General features: G+C 51.2%; 1 protein-coding gene across 1 annotated transcript in view; it reads right to left on the bottom strand.

Annotated features, from left to right (window-relative positions):
- Positions 1–24,053, bottom strand: part of FCHSD2 (FCH and double SH3 domains 2) — a gene marked incomplete in the record, with an annotated part of 145,413 nt that overhangs the window by 103,240 nt on the left and 18,120 nt on the right. The window contains 1 exon segment of the mRNA XM_021384110.1: positions 12,597–12,642. Coding sequence (XP_021239785.1) covers positions 12,597–12,642 — 46 coding nt within the window.

A 24,053-nucleotide genomic window follows, 5' to 3' on the forward strand; every position in this document is an offset into this window, starting at 1 on the left:
CCCTACCCATCCATCCAACCCTACCCATCCATCCAGCCCTACCCATCCATCCAACCCTACCCATCCATTCATCCCTATCATAGAATCCTAGAATGCCTTGGGATGGAAGGGACCTCAAGGATCACCAAGCTCCAAACCCCTTGCCCCAGGCAGGGCCACCAACCTCCACATCTAATAATGGACCAGGCTGCCCAGGGCCCCATCCAACCTGGCCGTGAGCACCTCCAGGGATGGGGCATCCACAGCCTCTCTGGGCAGCCTGTTCCAGCACCTCACCACTCTCTTGGTAAAGACATCCATCCCTACCCATTCAACCCTACCCATCCCTCCATCCCCATCCATCCCTCCCTTCCTCCCTGTCTGTTTCTCTCCACCCATCCCTCCATGTGTGTATATATGCATAACTAAAGCAATCGACACTTGCTCTGCCAGCCCAAAGCTCCACAACTTGGTTGTAACCTCCCACCTAGGCAACAACCCATACATTTTACATTCCCGTGAGCGCTGCCAGCAACACTCGGGCTGTTTTGCTTCGCAGCAATGACATTGCCAGCCCAGCCACCAACACCACGCAGCATTCCACAATGCAGGTACGGTGGAAGAAAATCCAGACCCGCTCACACACAATGCTTCCCAACGGTGATTCCTACACCCGTGGAGGAGTTGCATCCCTTACACAGGCTGTGCACCCCTGTAAGACCCAAACCATTCCTTCCTACATCTACCCAAGCAGGGAGCAGTGCACGCCGCTCACCGCTCGATCCTCTGGGCAGACCCCTCTGCCCGCAGCACAATTTGCCAGCTCAGCAGCACATCCTTTATTGCTCTGCAGCTGCCATTTGGACTCCTTGCCCACAGCAGCCCGAGCAGCCTCACATTTCCTTTCTCCCTCCTCCTCCTCGGGAGGGCAGGCAGGGCTGGCTGATAAAAGGCCTTTTATCTCTGCAAAACCGAACAAGCCAACCACTGTATATGCAGGGGCTCATACTGAATAATCATTTACGGTAGATTTGACTTAAACATTCTCTCTCTGTTTTTTTTTTTTTTTTGTGTGCTTGTGTTCGTTTTTTTTTTTTTGGTTTTTTTTTTTTAAAGCTGTCAACACATTCTGGTTTGTGCAGGTCCGAAAGCGTAACTTCCAGGGCTGCAAGAGGGAAGAAGGGAGCACAGTTCTTAAAAATAGTGAAGAACACCTCCACTGTGCCTTTTAAAGCAACCCTCGGCCTAAGACAAACAGTCACAGCAGCCAAGAAAACCTGCCTGCTTTGCCCTACATCCGCCCAACAAACCGCTGAGCGTCAGGCAGAGAGTGGGGATCACTGGGTCAGGGGCAGCTCCTGCAGGAATGCATTCAAATATTGTGACAGCACACACGCAAGTTGAAGTACTTTACCTCCTGCATACTGCCTTCAGCAAGCGGGTTTTTGAATTGCTTTTATTTCGTTCGCCAGCGGAGATGATGGAAGTCCTCGGGAAAGTTAAGCCAACTGCACGGATTATTTTGTGAAAGAAACATTTTCATTCTAAGGATGCTCTCTGGAGCAGCATGCCCAGGCAGTTGGTCTGGGGATGGCTGTCTTTCCCCAAATGATGATGGCCTTGCAGCTGTGCTGGTGAGCGTTCTCGTTAGGCAAAGAAGCGGTGTTATGCTTTTATTTCAGTCGGTGGTTTCAGAACAAACACAGGGCTAAGCGAGAAAGCACATAAATGAAACTACAAAAGAATTAAGACCAATGGCTTCTGCCTTTCTTGAGGTGTGCTAAAAGCTGGAGAAAGGGCAGAATCCTGGAAAGGCCTGGCCTGGAAGGACCCTCACAACTCATCCAGGGCTGCCAAGCAGCAGGCCAGGCACCAGACCAAGCCACCCCTGGGCAGCTCCAGGGACAGGGCACCCATAAATGTGCTGGGTGATGAGCAATGCTCAAACACCACATATCCAGCTCTTTACCTAACAGCTCTGGGGATAAGAAAAACCAACATCCAATGCATTCACAGGCGTACTGACAGCTCACAGATTGTTGCCCAGGAACCTGCAGCAGTGGTTTGTGAGCTGGGATGGATTTTGCAGCCCTGAAGACGTGACAGCAGTCCCAAAAGCCAACGAGGGCAGAGAACAAAGTGCTGGAAGGAAGGCACGGCCAGGGGGCCCTGGAGGTGAGGATCGGTTCTCAAGCAAGGAAGCACGGGCATGAGGACTAGGATGAAATGATGACATGATGGAAGGCTGTGCTGCCATTCAGCAAGACCTGGAGAGATGGGCAGTAGGAAACCAGATGAGGTTTAACGAAAGCAAGTGTAGAGTCCTGCACCTGGGAAGGAAGAACCGCAAGTACAGGCTGGGGGATGAGCTGCTGGAGAGGAGCTCTGAGGAGAAGGACCTGGGGGTCCTGGTGGATGACAGGTTGGCCATGAGCCAGCAGGGTGCCCTGGTGGCCAAGAAGGCCAATGGCATCCTGGGGTGCATTAAAAGGAGCGTGGCCAGCAGGGCAAGGGTGGTGATCCTCCCCCTCTACTCTGCCCTGGTCAGGCCTCACCTGGAGTACTGTGTCCAGTTCTGGGCTCTCCGGCACAAAAAAGACAGGGATCTCCTGGAGAGAGCCCAGCAGAGGGCCACAAAGATGATAAAGGGCCTGGGGCATCTCCCTGTGAGGTGGGTGACCTGGGTCTGTTCTGCCTTGAGAAAAGACTGAGAGGATCTTATTAATGTTAATAAATATCTTAAGGGTGGGAGTCAAAGGGACACGGCCAACCTCTTCTCAGCAGTTTGTGGGGACAGGACAAGGGGAAACAGCCATAAACTGGAACACAGGAATTCCACACCAATATGCGAAGGAAGTTCTTCACAGTGAGGGTGATGGAGCACTGGAACAGGCTGCCCAGAGGGGTGGTGGATTCCCCTTCTGTGGAGATATTCAAGACCTGGAGATATTCAAGACCTCCTTCTCTGGATATATTCAAGATATTCAAGCCTGCTCTGCAGGGGGTTGGACTCAATGATCTCTAGGGGTCCCTTCCAACCCCTACAGTTCTGTGATCCTGTGATACAAACGGCCACTGGAACGGGGTTGGAATACCCTCCCCTATTTACCTACCCTAGGAACACAAAGTGTAACTATGGGCGGGCTCTGTGCCTGGCCTTCATGGCAATTTTTCACATCCCAAACTACAGCAGAAGTATAACCCGTGCCCTTCACCCAAGCCATTCCCGAAATAGAGAAGAAACACAAGAAAGGATGAGGGCTCCTTTCTAGAGGGAAGGCCCCAGCAGTGCGGGCTGAGCTGTGACACAGGGCCAAAGTGTCCTGCACGCTGGTTTTTAAAGCTCTGAGCTGGGAGCAGCCCGCCCTCTTCCATCGCTGCAGACACGGGGAAGGACGACGGCTTAGACTGGACGTGTTTAAAAAAAAAAGCAAACCAAAAACGCTGCGCTGCTTGTGGAATTTGAAAGAAAGCTCAAATATTAATACAATGGGAAAAAAGCAACCCCCCCGGAGCAGGGAACAGCGATGCAGAGGCAGCGCACCGCTGCACAGAGCCAACGACACGCTGCCCAGCTACTGCAGAGCAGGACTCCACAGCTTTGAAGAATGCAGGTTTTCATCTGGAAGTAAAGCACTTCCACGTCCCAGGATTCCAGGCAGTGCAGTAATTGGAAAGAAAAACAACAGCTAAAAGCAGGCTAGGAGAAATCTGCTCGCATCGGTTCAGCAAAAACACGCAGTTGCTTCATGAAGGGCTTTCTTTGTAGGAACGGCCTAATTCTAAGCCCAGCAATCCCTTTATAAGGAACTAGATGTTTTCACTGAAAATAAAAGCTGACAGTCCACCTCTGTGCTTGGAGAAATATTAGTTTAACGTGAAGAATTCCGTGCAAACCTTCGGAAGATAGCTCAGCGTTTTAAAAGGCTGCCTTGTGCAATCGCTTTCAAAGGGGCACATATTCCTGCCCAACGCCATTTCGATGGCCATCTAACAGAACAGCCAGCGAGACAAAGCCCAGATGGGATACCTGACTTTTCCCCCCTCCTTTAAGCACCGACATGTGTTTCTGGGAGAAGAAAAACTTGGTGAATGAGCGGGCAAGAAATCTCCATAAAAAGAGAAGGTCACCCATCATATTGCCCGGGACGTCCCACGCGGGCCCGCAGCCTTTGTCCCGTGCGAAGGATATTATATTAAATGTTAAACGGATATTTAATATAGAGGGCTCTATAGAGCTCCTTGTTTCGCAGTCAAAAGGGAAACGTGCACTGAGAGGTCGGCCTGTGACAAGTGCAGAATGGTATCAATAATCCCATTATAACACCTGATTTGTCAAACTTGTCTCGACAAGTTACTCCACAATTCACAATGGTGCTCTTAACCATTTATGAAATGGAGCAGATCACTTCTTTGTGGCATTCAGGGCCGCTGATTCTCCATGCTTTGTTGGAAAGAATGGCATGAATAGCAACCGGGTCTCTTCACCTTCTTGAACCTCTTGTTGATATTCCCTTGTTCTGAATGGCGCTCGGCTGCAAGGGAATATAATCCCAAGGTGGCACCAAGCATGTGTTCTCCTGGAGGCGGCAGGTTCTGCTGCGCTTTGTGCAGCTCTGGCTCCATCCATATGCATGAGGGGCTCTGCTGCAGGCAGTGCCACGAGCTGCCCTGCATCCCGTCCTGCAAAAGCAGGTCCTGGAAGCTCCCACGTCCCACAGACCCGTGCAGTTCTCCGGGTGGAGCAGAAATCCGAGTGCACGCACGTGTGCCACAGCAAACAGAGCCATGCAGCACCAATTGCAACGCGTTTCAGGGGAGGGGCAGGGAATAAAGACACTTCTTGAGAATGACTGCTCGTCAGAACATCCGTAGTTTTCATCATTTCAATTGAAGAGCGGAAAAAAAACCACAACGCAACAGATTTTTCTCTGAGTTTTGTTCCCGAACTGAATAAATCCCTTGGAGAGAGGGCATGGGGAAATGGTTTCCAACTGAGAGAGAGGAGATTTCGATGGGATATAAGGAAGGAGTTGTGTACAGTAAGAGCAGCGAGGCAGAGGCTGCTCAGAGAGGTGCTGGGGCCCCATCCCTGCAGACACCCGAGGTCAGGGGACGGGGCTGTGAGCTCTGATGGAGCTGTGGGCATCCCTGTGCATTGTGGGGAGTGGGACCCGATGGCCTTCAGGGCTCCCTTCCAACTCCAACCATTCCGTGGTCCTGTGAATCCAAAGCATCTTTAGAGATCACTGTGGATTACCTGGAAGAAATATCAAAACCCAAACGATGGCCTGGAATGAAGTAAACTTGTCCTTAGGCCAAGGAGACGCTTCAAAAATATCTTTCCTGGCAGAAACAGACTGAGACAAACACCTTTTTTCAGACAACTAAACAAAAGGCATCATTCACGTGAAAGACTTTAAGAAAAGGTAGCCAAAGTAGAAAAGAGAGGAACCAAATGCTGCTGAGAGACGCAGAGGAGGAAGCGGGGAATCCCACTGGCTGCTGAAGCAATGGGCGGCGAGTGGGGACTGGCAGCATCCCAGTTCCCTCCACCTCCCCTGGCAGGTGCACAGGTTGAATGGAGTAACCAACAGGGAACACACGAACATGAGCAGCATCTCTGTTCTGTGCTTGTGAAGCTGCAGCTTGCTGATTTCCAACACAACGCAACGCACCGGCAGCATTCAAGAAAAAAAAAATACCTAAAACATTGGGACCAACTGGAGTCTGCTGCTTGCAGGAATAAATACTGTCACTAAAGCCACTCCTGAATGTTCCCCATCATTTTTCCCCACTTGATTCACATGCTGTGTTACAGTCTTGGCTCAGCAGCGAAGCCTGCCAATCCATTAAGCATTAACGAGGGAGACGACACATTTTTACGAAGCATTTGTCTTCGAACCCAATGAAATTTTAATTAAAAAACAATGCTAGGCCCTCCATAACTAAGACTTGACAGCTGTCAGAAGAAAACCATTGGTGTAAGCTGTGTCCAGCTGTGCTGCCCAAGCACTGCACGAGGCCCCACGTTATCCTGGCCTTTCACCAACTCGAGGGCAAAGATCAGCGAGGCAATAAAAAACCAAGAGGACAAACGCTCGCACAGAGCATCGTGAGTCACCCGACGAGCACGGGAAGTTCTGAGGAATTGGGAAATGCCTTCCGTGGGGCTCTTTCTCAACTTTCTTTCCCCAGAAAACCCGTCAGCTGTTTCATTGTGTACGTACGTACTCATGGAGCAGATAGATGTCTCCAGAAAGAAGCACAGCAGACAGCACCATGCAATTGTAGGGGCTGGAAGGGATCTACAGAGACCATCGAGCCCAGCCCTTGCTAAAGCAGCTCCCTACAGTAGGTCACACAGATGGGTGGGCAGACGGGCCTTGAATATCTCCATAGAAGAGACTGCACCACCTCTCAGGGCAGCCTGCTCCCAGGCTCTGTCACTCTGACAGTGAAGTTCTTCCTTGTGTTAGCAGGGACCTTCCTGCATTCCAGTTCCTGCCCCCTGTCCTATTGCTGCACGCCACCGAAATGAGTCTGCCTCCATCGACTTGACTCCTGCACTTCAGATGTTTATAAACAGTGATGAGATCCCCTTCTCTTCTCCAGACTGAACAGCCCCGGGGCTCTCAGCCTTCCCTCATAAGGGCGATGCTCCAGACCCCTCATCATTTTTGTGGTTCTCCACTGGACTCCTGGGAGACCTCTCTCTTCTTTGAACTGGGGAGCCCAGCACTGGGCACAGCATTCCAGACGTGCCCTCCCCAGGGCACAGCACAGGGGATGATCGGAGGACCCTCTCCCTCACCCTGCTGGCCACACTCTGTGCAATGCACCCCAGGATGCAAGCGGCCTCCTTGGCCACCAGGGCACACTGCAGGTTCATGGTCACTTGTTGGCCACCGGGACTCCCTGGTGGTGGTCTTCCCCTCCCCAAACTCTCCCTCTTACCTCCAGGGTTTGGGATTCCCAAGGGGCAGTCTTCGCAGTACAGACAGAAGCAAAGAAGGCGTTCAGTAAACCCCCCTCTCAGTGTGCAGTTAGCAGGGCACTCAGCTCATTCAGCAGCAGACCCACATTTCCCCCAGTCCTCCTTTTGCTGCTGACACACTTCAAGAAGCCTTTCTTCTTGTCCTTGACTTCCCCTGCCAGGTTTAATTCCAGGTGGGCTTCAGCCTTCCTTGTGGCATCCCTGCAGGCCCTGACAATGCTCCTGTATTCTTCCCACGTGGACAGGCCCTTTCTCCACATCGCGTGGACCTTTTTCTTGCCTTCAAGTTTATCCATGAGCTCCTTGCTCACCCATGGGGGTCTCCTGGCACCATTCCCTGATTTCATATTCTTAGGGATGCCCTGATCTCGAGCTTGCAAGAAGGGATGTTTAAGCACTGACCATCTCTCTCAGGATCCCTTACCTTCCAACGCGCATTTACAAACCAAACTGCCTGACCTGGTGTTCCAGAGCTGTGAGGATGTGACACTGAGAGGCATGGTCAGTGGGCATGGTGGGCTGGGCTGGGGTTGGACTAGATGATCCGAGAGGTCTTTTCCAACCTTAACGATTCCCTGATTGTACAACTTTCCCCCCTTCCTCAGACTAGCTGCACCAACAGGGCTGTGGGGAATGACACCCAAAACGAAGTCGCGCACAGCTTCTGTGGGCTGCTGACACTCCTATGGGAGCTCCTACAGCTCAGCAGAGCATTCAGCTCAGACTCTGGATAATAAGATTCCAGCAGCTGTCAGCTCTGCCCAGGAATGAGCTCTCCTAAGGCAAAGCAGTGCCACGCACGCAGAGGCATAGTGGAGGATAGCTGAAGTTGCAGCAAGGCTTTGCAGGGACGGGGGGGGCTGCAGTGCTGGCTTGGGACACCATCCATCAGTACAGAGGGGCAAAAATGTGGGTGGCTTTTCTATCTGGTAAAAGGACCACTCAAGTCATTAAAGCGCCGTGTCACGCTAATTGAAGAAGGAAAACAAAGCACAGAACTAAGGCACCCCCAAACTACTGACATAGGGCTGGTAAATGCACAGGGACCACCTCCAGCCTCCGGGATCACGCGGCAGCTTGCTGCTTCCTGAAGAGAGCTACAGCGGTAACGACGTTGGGAAGCTCAAAAGGAGGATGACGTGGAGATAACTCGGGAAAAAAAGACCTCCCAAACCTTTTTAAAAACTTTCTAGCTGTCTTCAAACAAACAGGAATGACAGAAGGCCTGCAGCAAGACTCAGCCACGGCCCAGCAACTCGGTATCATCTGCTCATTTACTACAGGCAGAAGTTTCTGTGCAGAGACCTGCAGAACGACAGCCAAACGCCTTCTGAAGATAAGGCAGAGAAATGCTGGCTTCCGTATGCATGCCAGTTATCAGCTGATCCCTACGAGATGAAGTACAATGGATTCTGAGCAGTGACTTTCCCACCATGACCACCCTCGAAGGCCAGCTTCCTGAGTGTTTCTGACACCACTTCTTGGCCACCCAAGTCATCCATTCCATACAAATAAGCCAAGTGTCTCAATTAGTTAAGACATCCTACAGAGAGATGCCCAGCAGCAGTACATCTAACACCATCCCCAAAGGATATTCTCATCCTTGAGGATACCCTTCAGTTCACCAGTCCCCAACGCAAGCCACCAACCAGACAATCCATATCTGTCCCCAGACACCGACCCACCCTCAAAGCCCACAATCTCTTCCTGCTCTCCCTACGACCACAGTAACCTCCTGTATCCTCCATGCAGAAAAAAAACCACGCCATTCTCCAACGCTGCGGGGAATGAGCTCATAGAAAGCTGCTTGGAGGCTTCCCAAGTGGGCACCTTGAGTTTATTTTACCGACATCCCAGCGACGGAATGGCTGCTGAGTCAGAGGGGAGGTCTGCTTCCACCCCAAGGATCCTTCTGTTCAAGATGTCACAAGGTTTGCTCACCAAGCTGAGCTCATCCTGCCACGGGGACTTCTGATCCATTCCAGTAACTTGTGCTCCCTGCTACAACAGCTCCATTTAGAAGTCCCTGACACCACCCCCGCACCCCGTCCCTCGCGGTGCCTGCTTCCTCCTGCCCTTACTGCTTCTCCTGCAAGGAAGCCATTGATTTCCAAAAGAGAAGCACTTACCTGGTGCCTTACATTTCCTGAAAATCAGCTTGCTCCGCTTGTAGCAGAACAGCAGAGTGGGAGAGAGCTTCCAGTTCAAGAAAGAAAAGTGCTCGCACATCTCACCCCTTTCTAATAGGCTAGCACAGCTACCTTACCCATAAATGCCCGTCTCATCCTCTATAAAGCTCCAAGCCTCTCACATGGCAGCTGAAGACTAATTATTGGAATCCTACACCTGAAGCAAAAGCTGCATTAATCACCAAAGGCTCCTGTTTAAAAGTGGCTCTAAAGAGCAGGGATTTACTTTCTCTGTTATCAAGACGACCATCGCCTTCCCAGTCCTCATGTAACAAAGGTAAACCAGCTAACGCTGCACAGCTCTAGGCTACACGATAAGAGAAAAAAAATAATCAGTCACAGTGCAAATTAGCAAGAACAAAGGAGGGGGGGGTTAATTCTTTTTCACTCTCAGAATGTTAATGCGCTGAAAAATTGTAGAAAAGGCCACTGCATCCTAACAACAGCAGCGTAGCATCCCTGTTGGGAAATGCCACGTAAGAGTCAGCTCCTACCTCCTGCAATGGCAAAGGGAAGCAGTGAAGGGCAAGGATCAAGCAGCTATTTCGGGACTGCAGCCTATACGTATATTTAGATATACAGAACATGAATCTATGTAGCATATATTTCACATGCTTTATATATATATACACACACACACAGGTCGCTAGTGGAATATCACACGTTTTCATCACTTCCTAGAAATCAGGTACTCACATCTGAGCCTTGCAAGAAGACTTCTCCTCAGCTGGTGGGACACTACAGGAAGGGAGAAGCTGCTGGAGGCCACTGACAGACCTGCTTGCCCCACCTCTGCTCTCACCTGCACTGCCCTGCTCCCCCCACCCCAGGGACAGGGACAGGCTGCCCGCCCTTCAGCATTCATCTCACGTTATTTTAAGTCTCCTGTCCTGGTCATTGCCATTGCTGTTCACAGAGGATGCTCTGTGAACAGAGCCCACTTCATTCACAGGCACCAAGAGGAACGCGTGGATATAAGCTACGCTACCTTACTTTCCCGTTTCAAAATGGGATGTCTGTGCACACACTGCACCAAGGAGCACACTGCTGCAATTTAAATGCCATTACGAGGAATACTATTAATGGGAAATGAGAGCCTTTCCATAACTCTCAATCCTGAACGTTATGATAAGCCTTTAAGCATATATTAAATAAGGCAGTACTGAAAAGCTGAGCGCGTAGTTACAACAGCCAGAAAGCCGCAGAGCTCTGTAGCAGGGCTGACCTGGCAGCTGGCCCTCCCATGGATGCCATGGCACAGCCTAGAAAATCACAGAATGGCCTGGGTTGAACAGGACCTCAAGGATCATCTGGTTTCAACCCCCTGCTGAGTGCAGGGTCGCCAACCACCAGCCCAGGCTGCCCAGAGCCACGTCCAGCCTGGCCTTGAATGCCTGCAGGGACGGGGCATCCACAACCTCCTTGGGCAACCTGTTCCAGTGCCTCACCACCCTCCGAGTGAAAAACTTCCTCCTAAGATCCAACCTGAACCTCCCCTGCCTCAGTTTAAAACCATTCCCCCTTGTCCTATCGCTCTCCACCCTCGAGAACAGTCACACCCCCTCCTGTTTATACGCTCCCGAGCACGAGTTCAGGCTGCTCACCGTGCAGCAGGGATACAGCACCAACACCGAGCTGCAGTGCCAGCCCAGCGCTCGTACGGGTTCCCCTCCCCAGCCAAAAGCACTCACTGCACAGAACTCGGCACTCAGCACAGTGCACCAGGGCAGGGCTGGCTCCAACCAGCAAAGCACTCCATTTTGGAACGCTGTGGGACGCTTATCTTTACCGTCAGCCCTGCGAGCTGATCCGTACCACGGTTTTGGAAGCTTGCTGCAGGAACGAACGGCGGAGAATCCCCCGTGTTCCCATCGGAACCGGCAGACACAGGACTCGCCGTTTCTGCTGAGGACCATTGCTCCCACCACAAGGCTCTGCGTGAAATTCCGTCACCGTCTCAGAAACAGAGCTCCTTTGACAGGCCCAGGGAGAAACATCCAACATTGTTCTTGCGCTGTACGCCCATCAGCAACCCAAGGAAGCGATCCCACAAGACCCCATTCATACCAGCAGCCATTCCATGAATCTCAAGTGATGCAGCTGTATATTGCTGGAAGTGCTGCCGGGGCTGCGCTCTTTGGTTTTTAAATGCAAGGATCTGAAAGCCTTGGTTGTCTCGACCGAGCCTTCCGAATCTGAGAACCTAATTATTTTTCCAACTTATCAAGACTTCCCCTTTAGCTCCCGCAAAAAATGCTCTGCATATAGAACGCATTTCTGCTGCGGCACGGACAAACGCGTTAAGAATCGATGGTACGTTCTCCACAGTGTCATCACAAGAACCCCTAGAGAATGCGTGCTTTTAATCAAGGTTTCATTAAGCACATATTGATTCTGCCATCGACAAATTGCCGTATTTAATCGAATGAAGCACAGCTGCCAATACGACCAGCGTATGCTAAGGTAAAGCCAACAGAAAGGGTTCCATAAACCAATCAGAACAGGGACTGAGTGCTTTCAGCCCATGTGCAGGGAGCCCGGGAGCAGCAGAAGGCGCACGGTGCAGTTTCAGAGTGTATAGAAACCCCCTCCCATACCTGGCAGTGCAGCCTGCCCCATAACAAACATCCGTGCTCCGAAGGGATGCTTAATGCAGCAGGGCTGGGAGCATCCTCATGGCACCTCACCTCCATCACGCCTCCGGCCGCACTGCCCAGCAAACAGCAACTCCAGGTTTTCTCATGGTGTTTGATTCTACTTTCAATCTACTTTAAAGTAAATGAAAGCATTTTTAATCAGCGGCGCTGGGAGTTAAGCCCTAAGAGCCCTCGCTGCACGTTAAGCAGGGAGCCGCCCCTCCCTTAGCTGCTTTCTAATTTCAGAAGGAGGGTGAACAATCAATCCTTCCTCAGAAACAAACGAGGATTCATTCCACACCCCCATCCCAAGCATTAGGTCAGATCTGGTCGCTTTTACTGCAGCTGAATGGGAAGCTGCTCTGACTCAAGAATGTAAATGTCCATTTACTTTGGAGCGGTACGCCGGCACAGATTTCCTCTCCTCTGACTGACCTGGTTTTACTTTTCGCTCAAGTTCTGCACAAGCTTCAGGGAAAGCCTGAAGGAGCTGCCTGACTTTGTAACAAGCCGAAACAAATACATTCAGAATTTCTTCTGTGTCCGAGAACTTCCCCAAGCCAAAACGTCCGTAAAAAAAAAACATGGAACGGGCTAAACAAGAATGAATGGACCTAACCCAGGCAGCTGCCTACTTCTGAATGCCAGCAGGTACACCCACACCAAGCAGCTCAAGGAAAGGATGCACGAAAAAGCACAGGGCACAACATCACCATTCTACGTGGAGAATCTGGTAAGGAATAAATCACCTCTAGAGAACAACGTGCTGGATGTGAACTTTGTTCTGGAACCTACCTGGGCATATTCCTTCTCGATGGCAGCTCTCTTCTGACTGAATGCTCTGAAATAAGAAAAGAAAAAATGGGAAAAAGAATATTAATATCAACAGCAATGGGCTATAAATTCAATCGCTGACTCAAAAGGATTTTCTGCTAGACGGGCTTTGCAGCTAGAAGAGCAACCAAAAAGCAAAATTGTTTGACAACTGTGCATCAGTAGCCTAGCAACTCGTGCACGTGTATGCACACATATGCAGCGCTCCCATCTCCCGGCTTTATTGGATAAATGCAGTTCCCAGGACGACTGGTGTAAATAGCATTTACTTCATTAAAGGCTCATCAGCCGCTGCTACAGCCTAGGGAAGAATTTGGTAGCAGAGAACAGAACTTGGCTTTGTGCATCCAGACCTTCCCTTAAAAAACAAAGTCAGCGGTGTTTCTCCACCAGCAGCTGAATGTGTTGTGCCCATAGGCACGGCCACACGTCCCACAGCCTCCCAGCCCTCGCTGTCCCATAGTAATGTCCTCATTCACCCACTGCACATGATCATTAAGGGCCCCTTCTCAAACGGTTCTGCGGTTCTAAGCTACCCCCCCCGATGGCTGAAGGGCCACGTCTCCATCAGGGGGGGACAAGAGACCGAGCTCAAGGCCGTGCCACCAACACAAGCAGATCTCCTTCTATTTCAATGAGTCACGCCATCACAATGGTGGCACGGTGAGAAAAACAGCGCTCAGGAACACCCACCGACACGGCTAACACAAAAGGGGCAGCGAGCAGGCCTTCCTGTTCCCAAATGCAACGTCCCCACAGCTCAGCAGGCACGGCTGAAAACACAATGCCCCACGGAACAAACTTCCTCGCCTTCCCCGGCAGCGAGCCACAGCGCTAGGGCTACGAGCAGCAGAAAGGCGCTGCCCGCACTGACTCTGAACTGCGGCCCTGGGAAGACGTGATGGCAAAGGCTGTTATTTTCCAATTCTCAGCTAATCTTATTTGGAAACATACAATCAGAGCTCGATGCTGAGTTTACACGAAGCGTGGGCTCGGAGCCGTGCGTTCCGCCACGGGGTTTTGTCTCTGCACGAGAATTCCCCTTCGGCTCATCACACGACAATGACGGCGACGAAGCTGGACGTGCAAGATATCCCCTAAAACCTCGGAAATCAAAAGGTTTGCAGGGAGAAGGGAAACAAAAGCACTCAACCGGCTCCGGCACGGAGTTACTAAATACCATGCAAATCAAATTTACCCACAAAACCAACAGAGAGTGGGGACTCTGGCAGTGTCTCCTCCTCAGCACGAGGAGAGGCAGCTCCGGGGACTGAACCGCTTCCAACAGGTTTAGATGTTGCACTGTATTTTCAGCGGGGTTTTATAACAAAAATGATTAAAAAAAGAGGGCAAGGCAGCACGTGATTGAACTGATACAACACTTCAATCGGTGGTTAACATGTTTCAGTGGATGACAGCACCCTAAGCACCACCTGCATCCTGGAGGGGGCTGCTCTGCGCTGCTTTGTGACCGCATCTCCCCCCATTGGGCAAACACAAAGCTGGCTGGGACCTGGGGATGGTTTCTGCAGGAATCCCTTTAGGACAGCCAGCAACGTATTGCAACACGTGCCGAAAGATGGGACCCAAAGAGGCAAGCTTCCCAGGAGGAACGTGTCTGCAAGGAAGCGGGTCCATTCGTTAGGACTTCATAAATGAGGAGGTGCTAGCATCTCTTAGTGCACCTTGGCCACAAAGCAGCCACGAATTAAATGAAGAAACAACAGAACAGTCACTGCAATCCCTCAGCTGCCATTTCAGCACAGCAATGCCTAAATATCAGCTCTGTCCTGCAAATGCTCCCGTGCAATGTGCTCGTTTCCTTTGTCCCCTTAAAAATAGCTCAGAAGCATTTAAAGTCTTCAGCAGTTGAAAAAGACGAAAAGAGAAAAAGCAAAGAAATGCAGCAATATGTGGCACGTGCCATCAAGCTCTGCCCATTTTCACTCTGCCTGCCACCATCCTTGCACTGCACGGAAACCTGCTCAGCCAGCACTTGGCCCTGCAGTCCCTAACAGCAATCCACTGCAGGATGGTTTGGGTTGGGATGGGACCTTTAGGATCATCTAGCTCCAAGCTAGACACCTCCCTGCAGACCAGCTGCTCACCAACAGGGCAAGAAACCTGCAAGCAAAAGAAAAACACGACTGCATTGCACACGCACAGCGCAGAGATGGGGGAAGTATCAGCGGGCGCAATGGCACACTCAGGGCTATTTCAAAATTGCCTTGGGAAATGGGCTTGCTGTGAAGCAAGGAGTTAACAAAGCCTGGCTTCATGAGAAGCTCAGAGCAGCCCTGCAGATGGGGACTTTGTTAACCCAGAGTGGCTGAGCCCTATGTGCTGCCCGGCTCCGCTCACCTGGCGCTCGCCGTCGGGGTTCACGCATTTCTTTGGCGACGGCCGTTTTACTGAGGAAAATAAAAATAAGAAGCCCTCCGAATTTAAACGTCTCGGCAAAGGCGCTGAAAATGTGCAAGTTACCTGACATCTGAAAACTCCAGGAAGGAGAGAAAGGCACCAGCTTTCACCGACCTTGACCTGAGAGTCCCCAGGCGCTACCCTAACAAAAGCAAGGAGGAGCAAACAGCCCGCCAGCTCCGCAGGGCCCGCATCAGCACACGGCACAGCAAAGGGAGTGACACTCGCAATGCCATTCATCTGAAAGACAAAGGAAGGAGGTGGGTCTGCGGGGAATTACAGGCGCACACGGCGATGCTAGCACTTGAAAATCGTCTTTCAGTTCAGTTCTGTCGGAGGGGGAACGACAAAGACAGCAGCGCTCTGCTCTGCCTCTCCCAGCTGCAGATCTCGCCGCGGCACAGCAAGCAAAGCCCGCGCTGAGAGATGCGGAGCAGTGGAACAGAGCAGCACAGCTCCAGGAAGAACAGGAATGGAAAAAGAAGAGAGGGAAGAAATGATTTTGCTTTGGAGTTGGGTTTTTTTGGGGAGGGTGGGGGGGAAAATCCGTTTCCAAATGCGGTTTAAACAAAAGCATCGATCAGTTCATCCCATCAGGCGCTCTGAACGGAAAATGACTCAAGAACCGTAGAGCCCATTGCAACTGTTCTTCAAGTAAGTCAAGCCCCAAGGCTCGAGGAGGTGAATCAGCAAACAGAGACACCCCAAACCTCCAGCTTCCTCCCCAAAACGTAGCAGGAGCAGCCCATGGCATCCGGGACACGACTGCAGAAATGAAAGAGTTGACAGCTCCTGCTCATAACACGCACTGTGGGCACACGCAGGTGGCGTGCAGTAGTTCCCAAGCTACCACGGCATTGATTTGCTTTTGTAAAATGAAAGCAAATACTAGAAAGATTTTCTAATAAAGGTACATCAGATAATTAATACTTAAAAAAAATAGATATATATATACAGGGGGAGGCAACCCCAGGAAAAGCAGAAGCCGATATTCTAAGCCAGCGTTACGCAGGTGTTTGATTAGAATCATAGAATCACAGAGTTGCTCAGGTTGGAAAAGACCTTCAAGATCATCAAGTGCAACCTCAACCCAACCATACTGCCCTAATAAACTAAACCACTAAATCACATCCCCGAGCACCACATCCAAGCAGTTTTTAAACACATTCAGGGATGGTGACTCCACCTCCTCCCTGCGGAGCCTGTTCCAGTGCTTCACAACCCTTTCTGTAAGGAAGTTTTTCCTGATCTCCAACCCAAACCTCCCCTGGCACAACTTGAGGCCATTTCCCCTTGTCCTGTCACCAGTGAGAAGAGCCCAGCCCCGCTCTCACTGCCATCTCCTTTCAGGTATTTGAAGAGAGCAATGAGGTCTCCCCTCAGCCTCTTCTTCCCCACACTAAACAGCCCCAGTTCCTTCAGTCTCTCCTCGTAGGCCATATTCTCCAAGCCTTTCCCCAGACTTGTTGCCCTTCTTTGGAGCTGCTCCAGCACCTCCATGTCCTTTCTGTATCAAGGTGCCCAAAACTGGACCCAGTACTCGAGGTGGGGCCTCACCAATGCCGAGTCCAGGGGCAGATGACTTCCCTAGTCCTGCTCACCACTCTTTTCCTGATCCCAGCCAGGATGCCATTGGCCTTCTTGGCCACCAGAACTGCTGGTTTTTCTTCTCTCATTTTGGAGATGAAGAAGCAGCACTGCCAGCCCATCCCAAACCCACCTCGTCAGCCCTGAGCAGCCTCTCAGCACAAAGAAGTCCCTATGCACCTGTGAGAAAAAGCTGCACGTGACGAGTGCCACGTACCAACTCCTTGCCTCCCTGCACTGACAAGCAGACCCAGAACGCCTTCCACAATGATAAGATGCGTTTGGTGATGAGTCCTATTTATTGTAAGCAATGGAAACAGATTCCAATACACCAGTGACAGGCAGGTAACCACGGCGGCGAGCTACACGCACCTGCAGATGACATTGAAACCCCTTTTATTCATCCTATTAGACATTTCTGTGCTTTAAGAGACTTTTTTTTTTTCCCTTTCAGATGGGATCATCTGAAATGGATGATATCTGGACAGTTTAAGAGCTGCTCCAGGTTAGAGGCACAGCCGCCTGCCCCGCTCCCCCCTGCATGGCTGTGGGAGCCAGGCGTGCCCCAGTGCTCCATCCCACCATGGTGCTATACAGAATCCCAGGCTGGGCTGGGTGGGAAAGGATCCTCCAGTGCATCCAGACCCATCCCACAGCTGGGTGCTCAGTGCCCCACACAGGCACCTCCGGGGATAGGCACCCACAGCTGCGGGCAGCAGTGCTGGGGCTGCACTGCCCTCCAGGTAACGAATGCTGTTGAGCAGTACTGATCCCAGAGTGACCTCAGAGACCCAGCCACCAGCTGGACTTCGCACCTCTCTGCCACGCTGAGCAGAGTTCAACCAACTTCCCACCCACCTCACTGAGCACGTATCAGCCTCTCATCCCCAGCAGAGCACGGTTTCCCTTTCAAGCAATGGCTTGCTGGACAAGAAGCCTTGGAACCGCTTCTAAGAGGATCTGCTGATGATCTCTGCCAGGTAAAGCCTTCAGGCTTGTCCCAGAGCTCTGCCATCGCCCTGCACACCCAAGGGACGTGCCCTTCAGCTGCCAGGCACTGTGCTGGCTCCAGCTCCCAACCAGCAGAAACCCCCCAGGGCTCCAGGTCAGCTCGGCACATGGCTGCATGGGCTTCCCATGGGAGGCCATCTCCAGCGACAGCACCTGCCTCTTCCTCGAGGCTGATGAAAAACACCCCAGAGTGAATCACTATCACATAAGGAAGGTTCTTCATTCGAGGACAGGTGTGTCACTAACAAAGGCGCAGGTGAGTTTGGAAGCACTTGGGCTAGCATAAACCAAGGTCAGCTTGGGCCAGCAGTCAGCAACGAGTGCTGGGTAACAGCAGCAGCTGCAGGCCCAGGGAAGCTCTTCAGCAGCAATGCCTGAACAAGGACACCAGCATTGATTCTCACTTTCCACATCCAGCAGACACAAAGATGATACACCTGGGGCAATAATTAATCTACCCAAATTCTGCATCAACGGGAGACTCAAAAGCTGGGTGTTAACAGCCTGCTCTGCACGCCGCTTACAGGATTACCACTGCTGAAGCATTTTAAGTGATACGCATCCAATTCCAAGTATCTGAAGGACACATTATTTTTTTACAGAAAAGGATAAATTCTTTATAGGAGAAAGAACTGGCTTCTAAACATAGCTACAGACACACACTTCAGAAGCCACAGCAGCAGCTGGGGCACACCAACCCTAGCTATCCAAATTGGTGCTGTGCCTATCACGAGACAGGGTGTCCTGTTAGCTCCCTTCCACCAGGTAAGCACACGTGGGGTTCTTCAAAGGGAGGTTACAGACAGGAGGGAGACGGACTTTTTCACATGGGCAGGCAGTGACAGGACAGAAGGGAACAGTTTTAAACGAAACGAGAAGATTTAGTTGAAATATTAGCAGAAAATCCTGCACCCAAAGGGTGGTGAGGCCCCGGCGCTGCTGCTCAGAGCAGTGGTGCCCATCCCTGGAGGTGCCCAAGGCCATGGATGGGGCAGTGGACAGCCTGAGCTGGGGCCAGCCTGAGCTGGGGGCACCCAGCCCACAGCAGGGCTTTGGAATTGGATGGGCTTTAAGGTCCCTTCCAACCCAAACTATTCTATGATTCAAAGGAATGAGAGCGACGCACCACTTCAAAGCAGAGATGAGACAATCACAATTTTTTATCACAGCATACTCACGGCCTCAAACTCAGAGACTTCTGTAGGGTCACCAAAGACCACACAGGTACACCAAAGACCAGCTTCCCTTCTTCCACGGAAAACCTGGCTCAACAGGGAAAGCTGGAGAGGGACTTTTTATACGGGCAGGTAGCAACAGGATGAGGGGAAATGGTTTTCAACTGGGAGAGGGTAGATTTAGACATCAGGAAGAAATTCTTGACTGTGAGGGTGGTGAGACACTGGCACAGGTTGCCCAGCGAGGCTGTGGATGCCCCCTCCCTGGAAGCACTCAAGGCCAGGCTGGATGGGGCTGTGAGCAACCTGGGCTGGAGGGAGGAGTCCCTGCCTGCAGCAGGGGGCTGGGACTGGGTGATCTTCAAGGTTCCTTCCAACCCAAACCATTCTGTCATTCTATTCACGCAGGAGCCTTGCCCAGAATGCAGTTACAGAACCTTCTTGCTGCCTGTAGCATCTAAAACCAGCCAGCTTTGTGGTCCAACACAAACATCTGACAGACAGCTGGAAAGCTCACCAAGCTTCTCCAGGTCTGAGTTCAGACAGGGCATTAGCAGGGAGGGAAAGGAACACTATCAGAAACAATTATCATTCCTTCCCTTACCACCCACATATGCTGAAGCAAGCCCACCACTGCTGCACTTTCAAAGTTGCATCTACTGCAAAACACAAAACCAAAAGCAAATCAGTGGAAATAATCTAAGTGGCCTTATCGTGTACTTTAGCATAGACTCCAGCAATTAAAATTACACCAGCATCTGTTTTTGGAGGCGGCTTCGTGCTACCCAGCCTGAAAACAGAGAAAACTCCAAGCAAACCTCCAACCCTATTTAGACAGCTCAGCTGCCGAGTACACAAGTACACAGGCATTCATTCCAACACACAGAAGAAAGGAGCAGCACATGTTCTGCAGCAGAATGGACTGAGGACTGGCTAATTGAGATCATAAATCCCACGTGCAATCTGCCAGATGAGTTCAAATCATTGCACATCGGTCTTGCTTATCCATTTCCTGTTGCTTCTCAAAGAAAATAAACCCTGATCATGGAATCCTAGAATGGCCTGGGTTGAACAGGACCTCAAAGATCATCTGGTTTCAACCCCCTGCTGAGTGCAGGGTTGCCAACCACCAGCCCAGGCTGCCCAGAGCCACGTCCAGCCTGGCCTTGAATGCCTGCAGGGACGGGGCATCCACAGCCTCCTTGGGCAACCTGTTCCAGTGCCTCACCACCCTCCAAGTGAAAAACTTCCTCCTAATATCTAACCTAAACCTCCCCTGTCTCAGTTTAAAACCATTCCCCCTTGTCCTATCGCTATCCACCCTCATCAACAATCGTTCCCCTCCTATTTATACTCTCCCTTCAAGTATTGGAAGGCCACAATGAGGTCTCCCCGGAGCCTTCTCTTCTCCAAGCTGAACAAGACAGACCTCTTCCTAGAAAGATAACACACAGCACAATCATACCTTCCAAATCCGATAAAATACAGGCAGCTCCGCAGCGTTGTTCTGTAAAGGAGCAAAAGTCTGGAACCCTCCAAGCACGCTTCCTACTCTACACCAGGTTGGAGCAATACCAGCAATACAGTTTTCCTCATTTCCTGGACGATGTTCACCAGCATTCATATCGGAACGTATCTCCGCACTTCTTTCCAAATGACACAGCAAGCACAGAAGCCTAGGTACAGACTTCACCAGCAAAGGCCCAAGCAGGGTAAGAGCTGAGCAGCGTGGCCTTTTCCCTAAGAGCCATCACCAGCCTGTCTCCCTGCTGCTTCTGAAAATGCTTTGCCACCACCACCCTTCTCACATCCTTTTCTGACTCCTCGTGTCCCTGAGCAGCTGTAAATTCAGCTGATGTTGCCCTTCAGCAGCCAAAGTTCTCCTTCTTCTCCTCTGCTGCCTGTTGCTTTCCCTCCTTGTATGCTCTCCCTTACCTCCCTGCTTAGGCTGCAGTGGGACTCCTGCTGCAGCTCCTGCTTTTCCCACACAACGCGAGCTTGTTCCTTGGCTCTCCAGAAGTGTTAAAAAAGCACCACCACCACAAAAATAAAATCATCAATCCAGGTTCTTCCCCCTGCTGGCTGCTTCCCAGAAGATTCTGCCCACCATCACGGGGAGTGCTGGAACCAGCTTGTTCCAGCAGCCCATCTCCAGGTCCCCCAGTCAGCCTGTGGTTCCAGAAGCCTGCTCCCAAGAGCGGGTTAGGAACACCAGGCTTCCTCCCATGGTGAGCATGGACACTCTGCAGTTCTTACACCGCAGGCGTCTTGATGGAGCATCCCTGTGGCCTTCAGGTCAAGCCTTAGCAAGAGCACATTTGTGGCTGGGTGGGCCAAGTTCCTACCAGCTGTGAAAGCACAGGGCCAGAAGAGAACTCCAAAGCACCCCACAAGGTCACTCGCAGCCCAAACTCCTGCCCACAGCAGAGCTCTGTGACTCACTGCAAAAAGCCGGCAGCGTTTCCTGCTCGTGAGTCCGCCTGCTCTCAGGGGATGTGTCCAGGCCATCTCACAACTCCTAAGTGTCAAATACTTGCAACATCAAGAATCTCTGCTTGCTGAGTCAAGAAATTGAGCTGTTCTCACTGCAGGCCATGGTTCTTGCATTAGTAAGCCATCCCTCATCTTCTCTGCTAAACAGTTCTCCCCACGCAAATAAAAGCCACAGCACTTGACTTGGGTTCATGAATGGTTGATCCTGTTCGACAAACCTGATTTCGTTCTATGACAAGGTGACCTGCTTAGTGGATGAAGGTAAGGCTGTCGATGTGGTCTACCTGGACTTCAGTAAGGCCTTTGACACTGTCCCCCACAGCATCCTCATGGCGAAGCTGGCTGCCCATGGTTTGGATGGGCACATGCTCTGCTGGGTGGAACACTGGATGGTTGGCAGGGCCCAAAGAGCTGTGGTCAAAGGAGTTCAATCCAGTTGGCGGGCAGTCACGAGCGGTGTCCCCCAGGGCTTGGCACTGGGGCCTCTTCTATTCAACATCTTTATTAATGATCTTGATGAGGGGATTGAGTGCACCCACAGCAAGTCTGCAGACGACACCAAGTTGGGAGGGAGTGTTGATCTGCCAGAGGGTAGAAAGGCACCACAGAGGGACCTGGATAGACTGCATCGATGGGCCAAGGTAAACCATGTGAGTTTCAATAGGGCCAAGCCTCGGGTCCTGCACTTTGGTCACAACAACCCCAGGCAACCCTACAGGCTTGGGGAGGAGTGGATGGAAAGCTGCATGACAGAAAAGGACCTTGGTGTGCACATGGACATGGGCTGAATGTGAGCCAGCAGTGTGCCCAGGTGGCCAAGAAGGCCAATGGCATCCTGGCTGGGATCAGGAACGGGGTGCTGAGCAGGACTAGGGAAGTCATCTTGCCCCTGTGCTCAGCATTGGTGAGGCCACACCTCGAGTACTGGGTTCAGTTTTGGACGCCTCAGTACAGAAAGGACATGGAGGTGCTGGAGCAGCTCCAAAGAAGGGCAACAAGGCTGGGGAAGGGCTTGGAGAATATGCCCTAGGAGGAGTGACTAAAGGAACTGGGGCTGTTTAGTGTGGGGAAGAGGAGGCTGAGGGGAGACCTCATTGCTCTCTTCAAATACCTGAAAGGTGATGGCAGTGAGAGCGGGGCTGGGCTCTTCTCACTGGTGACAGGACAAGGGGAAATGGCCTCAAGTTGTGCCAGGGGAGGTTTGGGTTGGAGATCAGGAAAACCCTTTCCAGAAAGGGTTGTGAAGCACTGGAACAGGCTCCCCAGGGAGGTGGTGGAGTCACCATCCCTGAATGTGTTTAAAAACCGCTTGGATGTGGTGCTCGGGGACATGATTTAGCAGTGGGTTGTTAGAGTTAGGGCAGGATGGTTGGGTTGAGGTTGGACTCAATGATCTTGAAGGTCTTTTCCAACCTGAGCAATTCTGTGATTCTATGATTCTATAATACTCGCCCCATTCGTTCTACAGCCAAGCACACAAGAATTCCTTGTTGATGCAAGCACTGCACAACATTCTGCCATCCTGAGGAGCACTGCTCTATGCCTCTGCTCCTCTTCCGCTACTGAGGATTTACAGCAACTCACCAACTGCCTCCAGTTCAGCATCTCAATGCTGCAATCACAAGTACTCTTTTCCTGCCACTAAAACTAATCATCCTGGGCAGCTCTGCTACAGTTTGCCCTTTGGAATGTTTGCTCCTGAAATATCCACTTAAATGCAAGATAAGCTACACTACAGGAAAATTATCTTAAAACGTAAACAGAGATATTAAAGGAGAAAGCATTTTGAGCAATTCACAGAGAATCTGCTTGTAACGTATAGCAGCGCGTAGCGAAATGCAGAGCCAAGATCTGCCTACATCAGGGAATGAAAGCTGGGTGATGTCTTTGCAGGAGTCTCCCGCTCTTCCTGCTGGCAGTCACCTACGATTGCTTTGCCAGGTTTCTCTTCACAGTTTGCAGCATCCAAGTCCTCCTCGTGCCCACCTGCCGAGATGCTGCCAGAACAGAAATGGCCACAACGCTGCGACACATCCATCCCTGAGGGAAGAGAAAAACCTGGAGGAGAGGCACAGCGAGAAGTGATGCCCTGTTACCTCCAAGCCCCATCCCTGACGGATGGTTCTGAGCACAGCTGGCACACAGTTTTCACAGCCATCAGCTGGTGGGGTTTGGCGATTGGTTCTTCTATCTGCACCCAATCAAAGGAGCAAAACAAATAAAATAAAATATAGAATGGAAATTGATGTGCCTTGCACGCCGGCACCGGAGAGCCGACAAACGACGTCTTGCTTTGGAGCAAAACCCAGACAGCCTCACTTCAAACATCTCGACTGAAGAAGTTTTAATGTAGGAAGGATTTCCTGCTGAAAATGTAGTTCTGCAAGCGCCCCGTTTTCAGCCAGGCGTTCACAGGTCCATCAGAACTGGCACAGGCCAAGGGAGCAGCTTTGGGCCTTCTGCAGAACATGCCCAGCATGTTCTTGTAACATGCATGACTTGTAACATTTATAATGCCTGTAACATTTATAATGGCTGTTTAAGGCAGTGCAGGACACTCTCAGTAACAAAGTTACACCAGCAGATACCCAAAGTGGTGCAATAACACCAACCCACGAACACCGACCAGAGGTCAAGCAGGAAATACTTGTGATTTTGCCAGCGCTTGGGCTTCTAATTAACGAGGAGTTCCTCCTTCACCAACCGATCAAAACCGACCAAAATTGTTATT

The sequence above is a fragment of the Numida meleagris genome, chromosome 1 (assembly GCF_002078875.1).
Source record: "Numida meleagris isolate 19003 breed g44 Domestic line chromosome 1, NumMel1.0, whole genome shotgun sequence".
NCBI lineage: Eukaryota > Metazoa > Chordata > Aves > Galliformes > Numididae > Numida > Numida meleagris.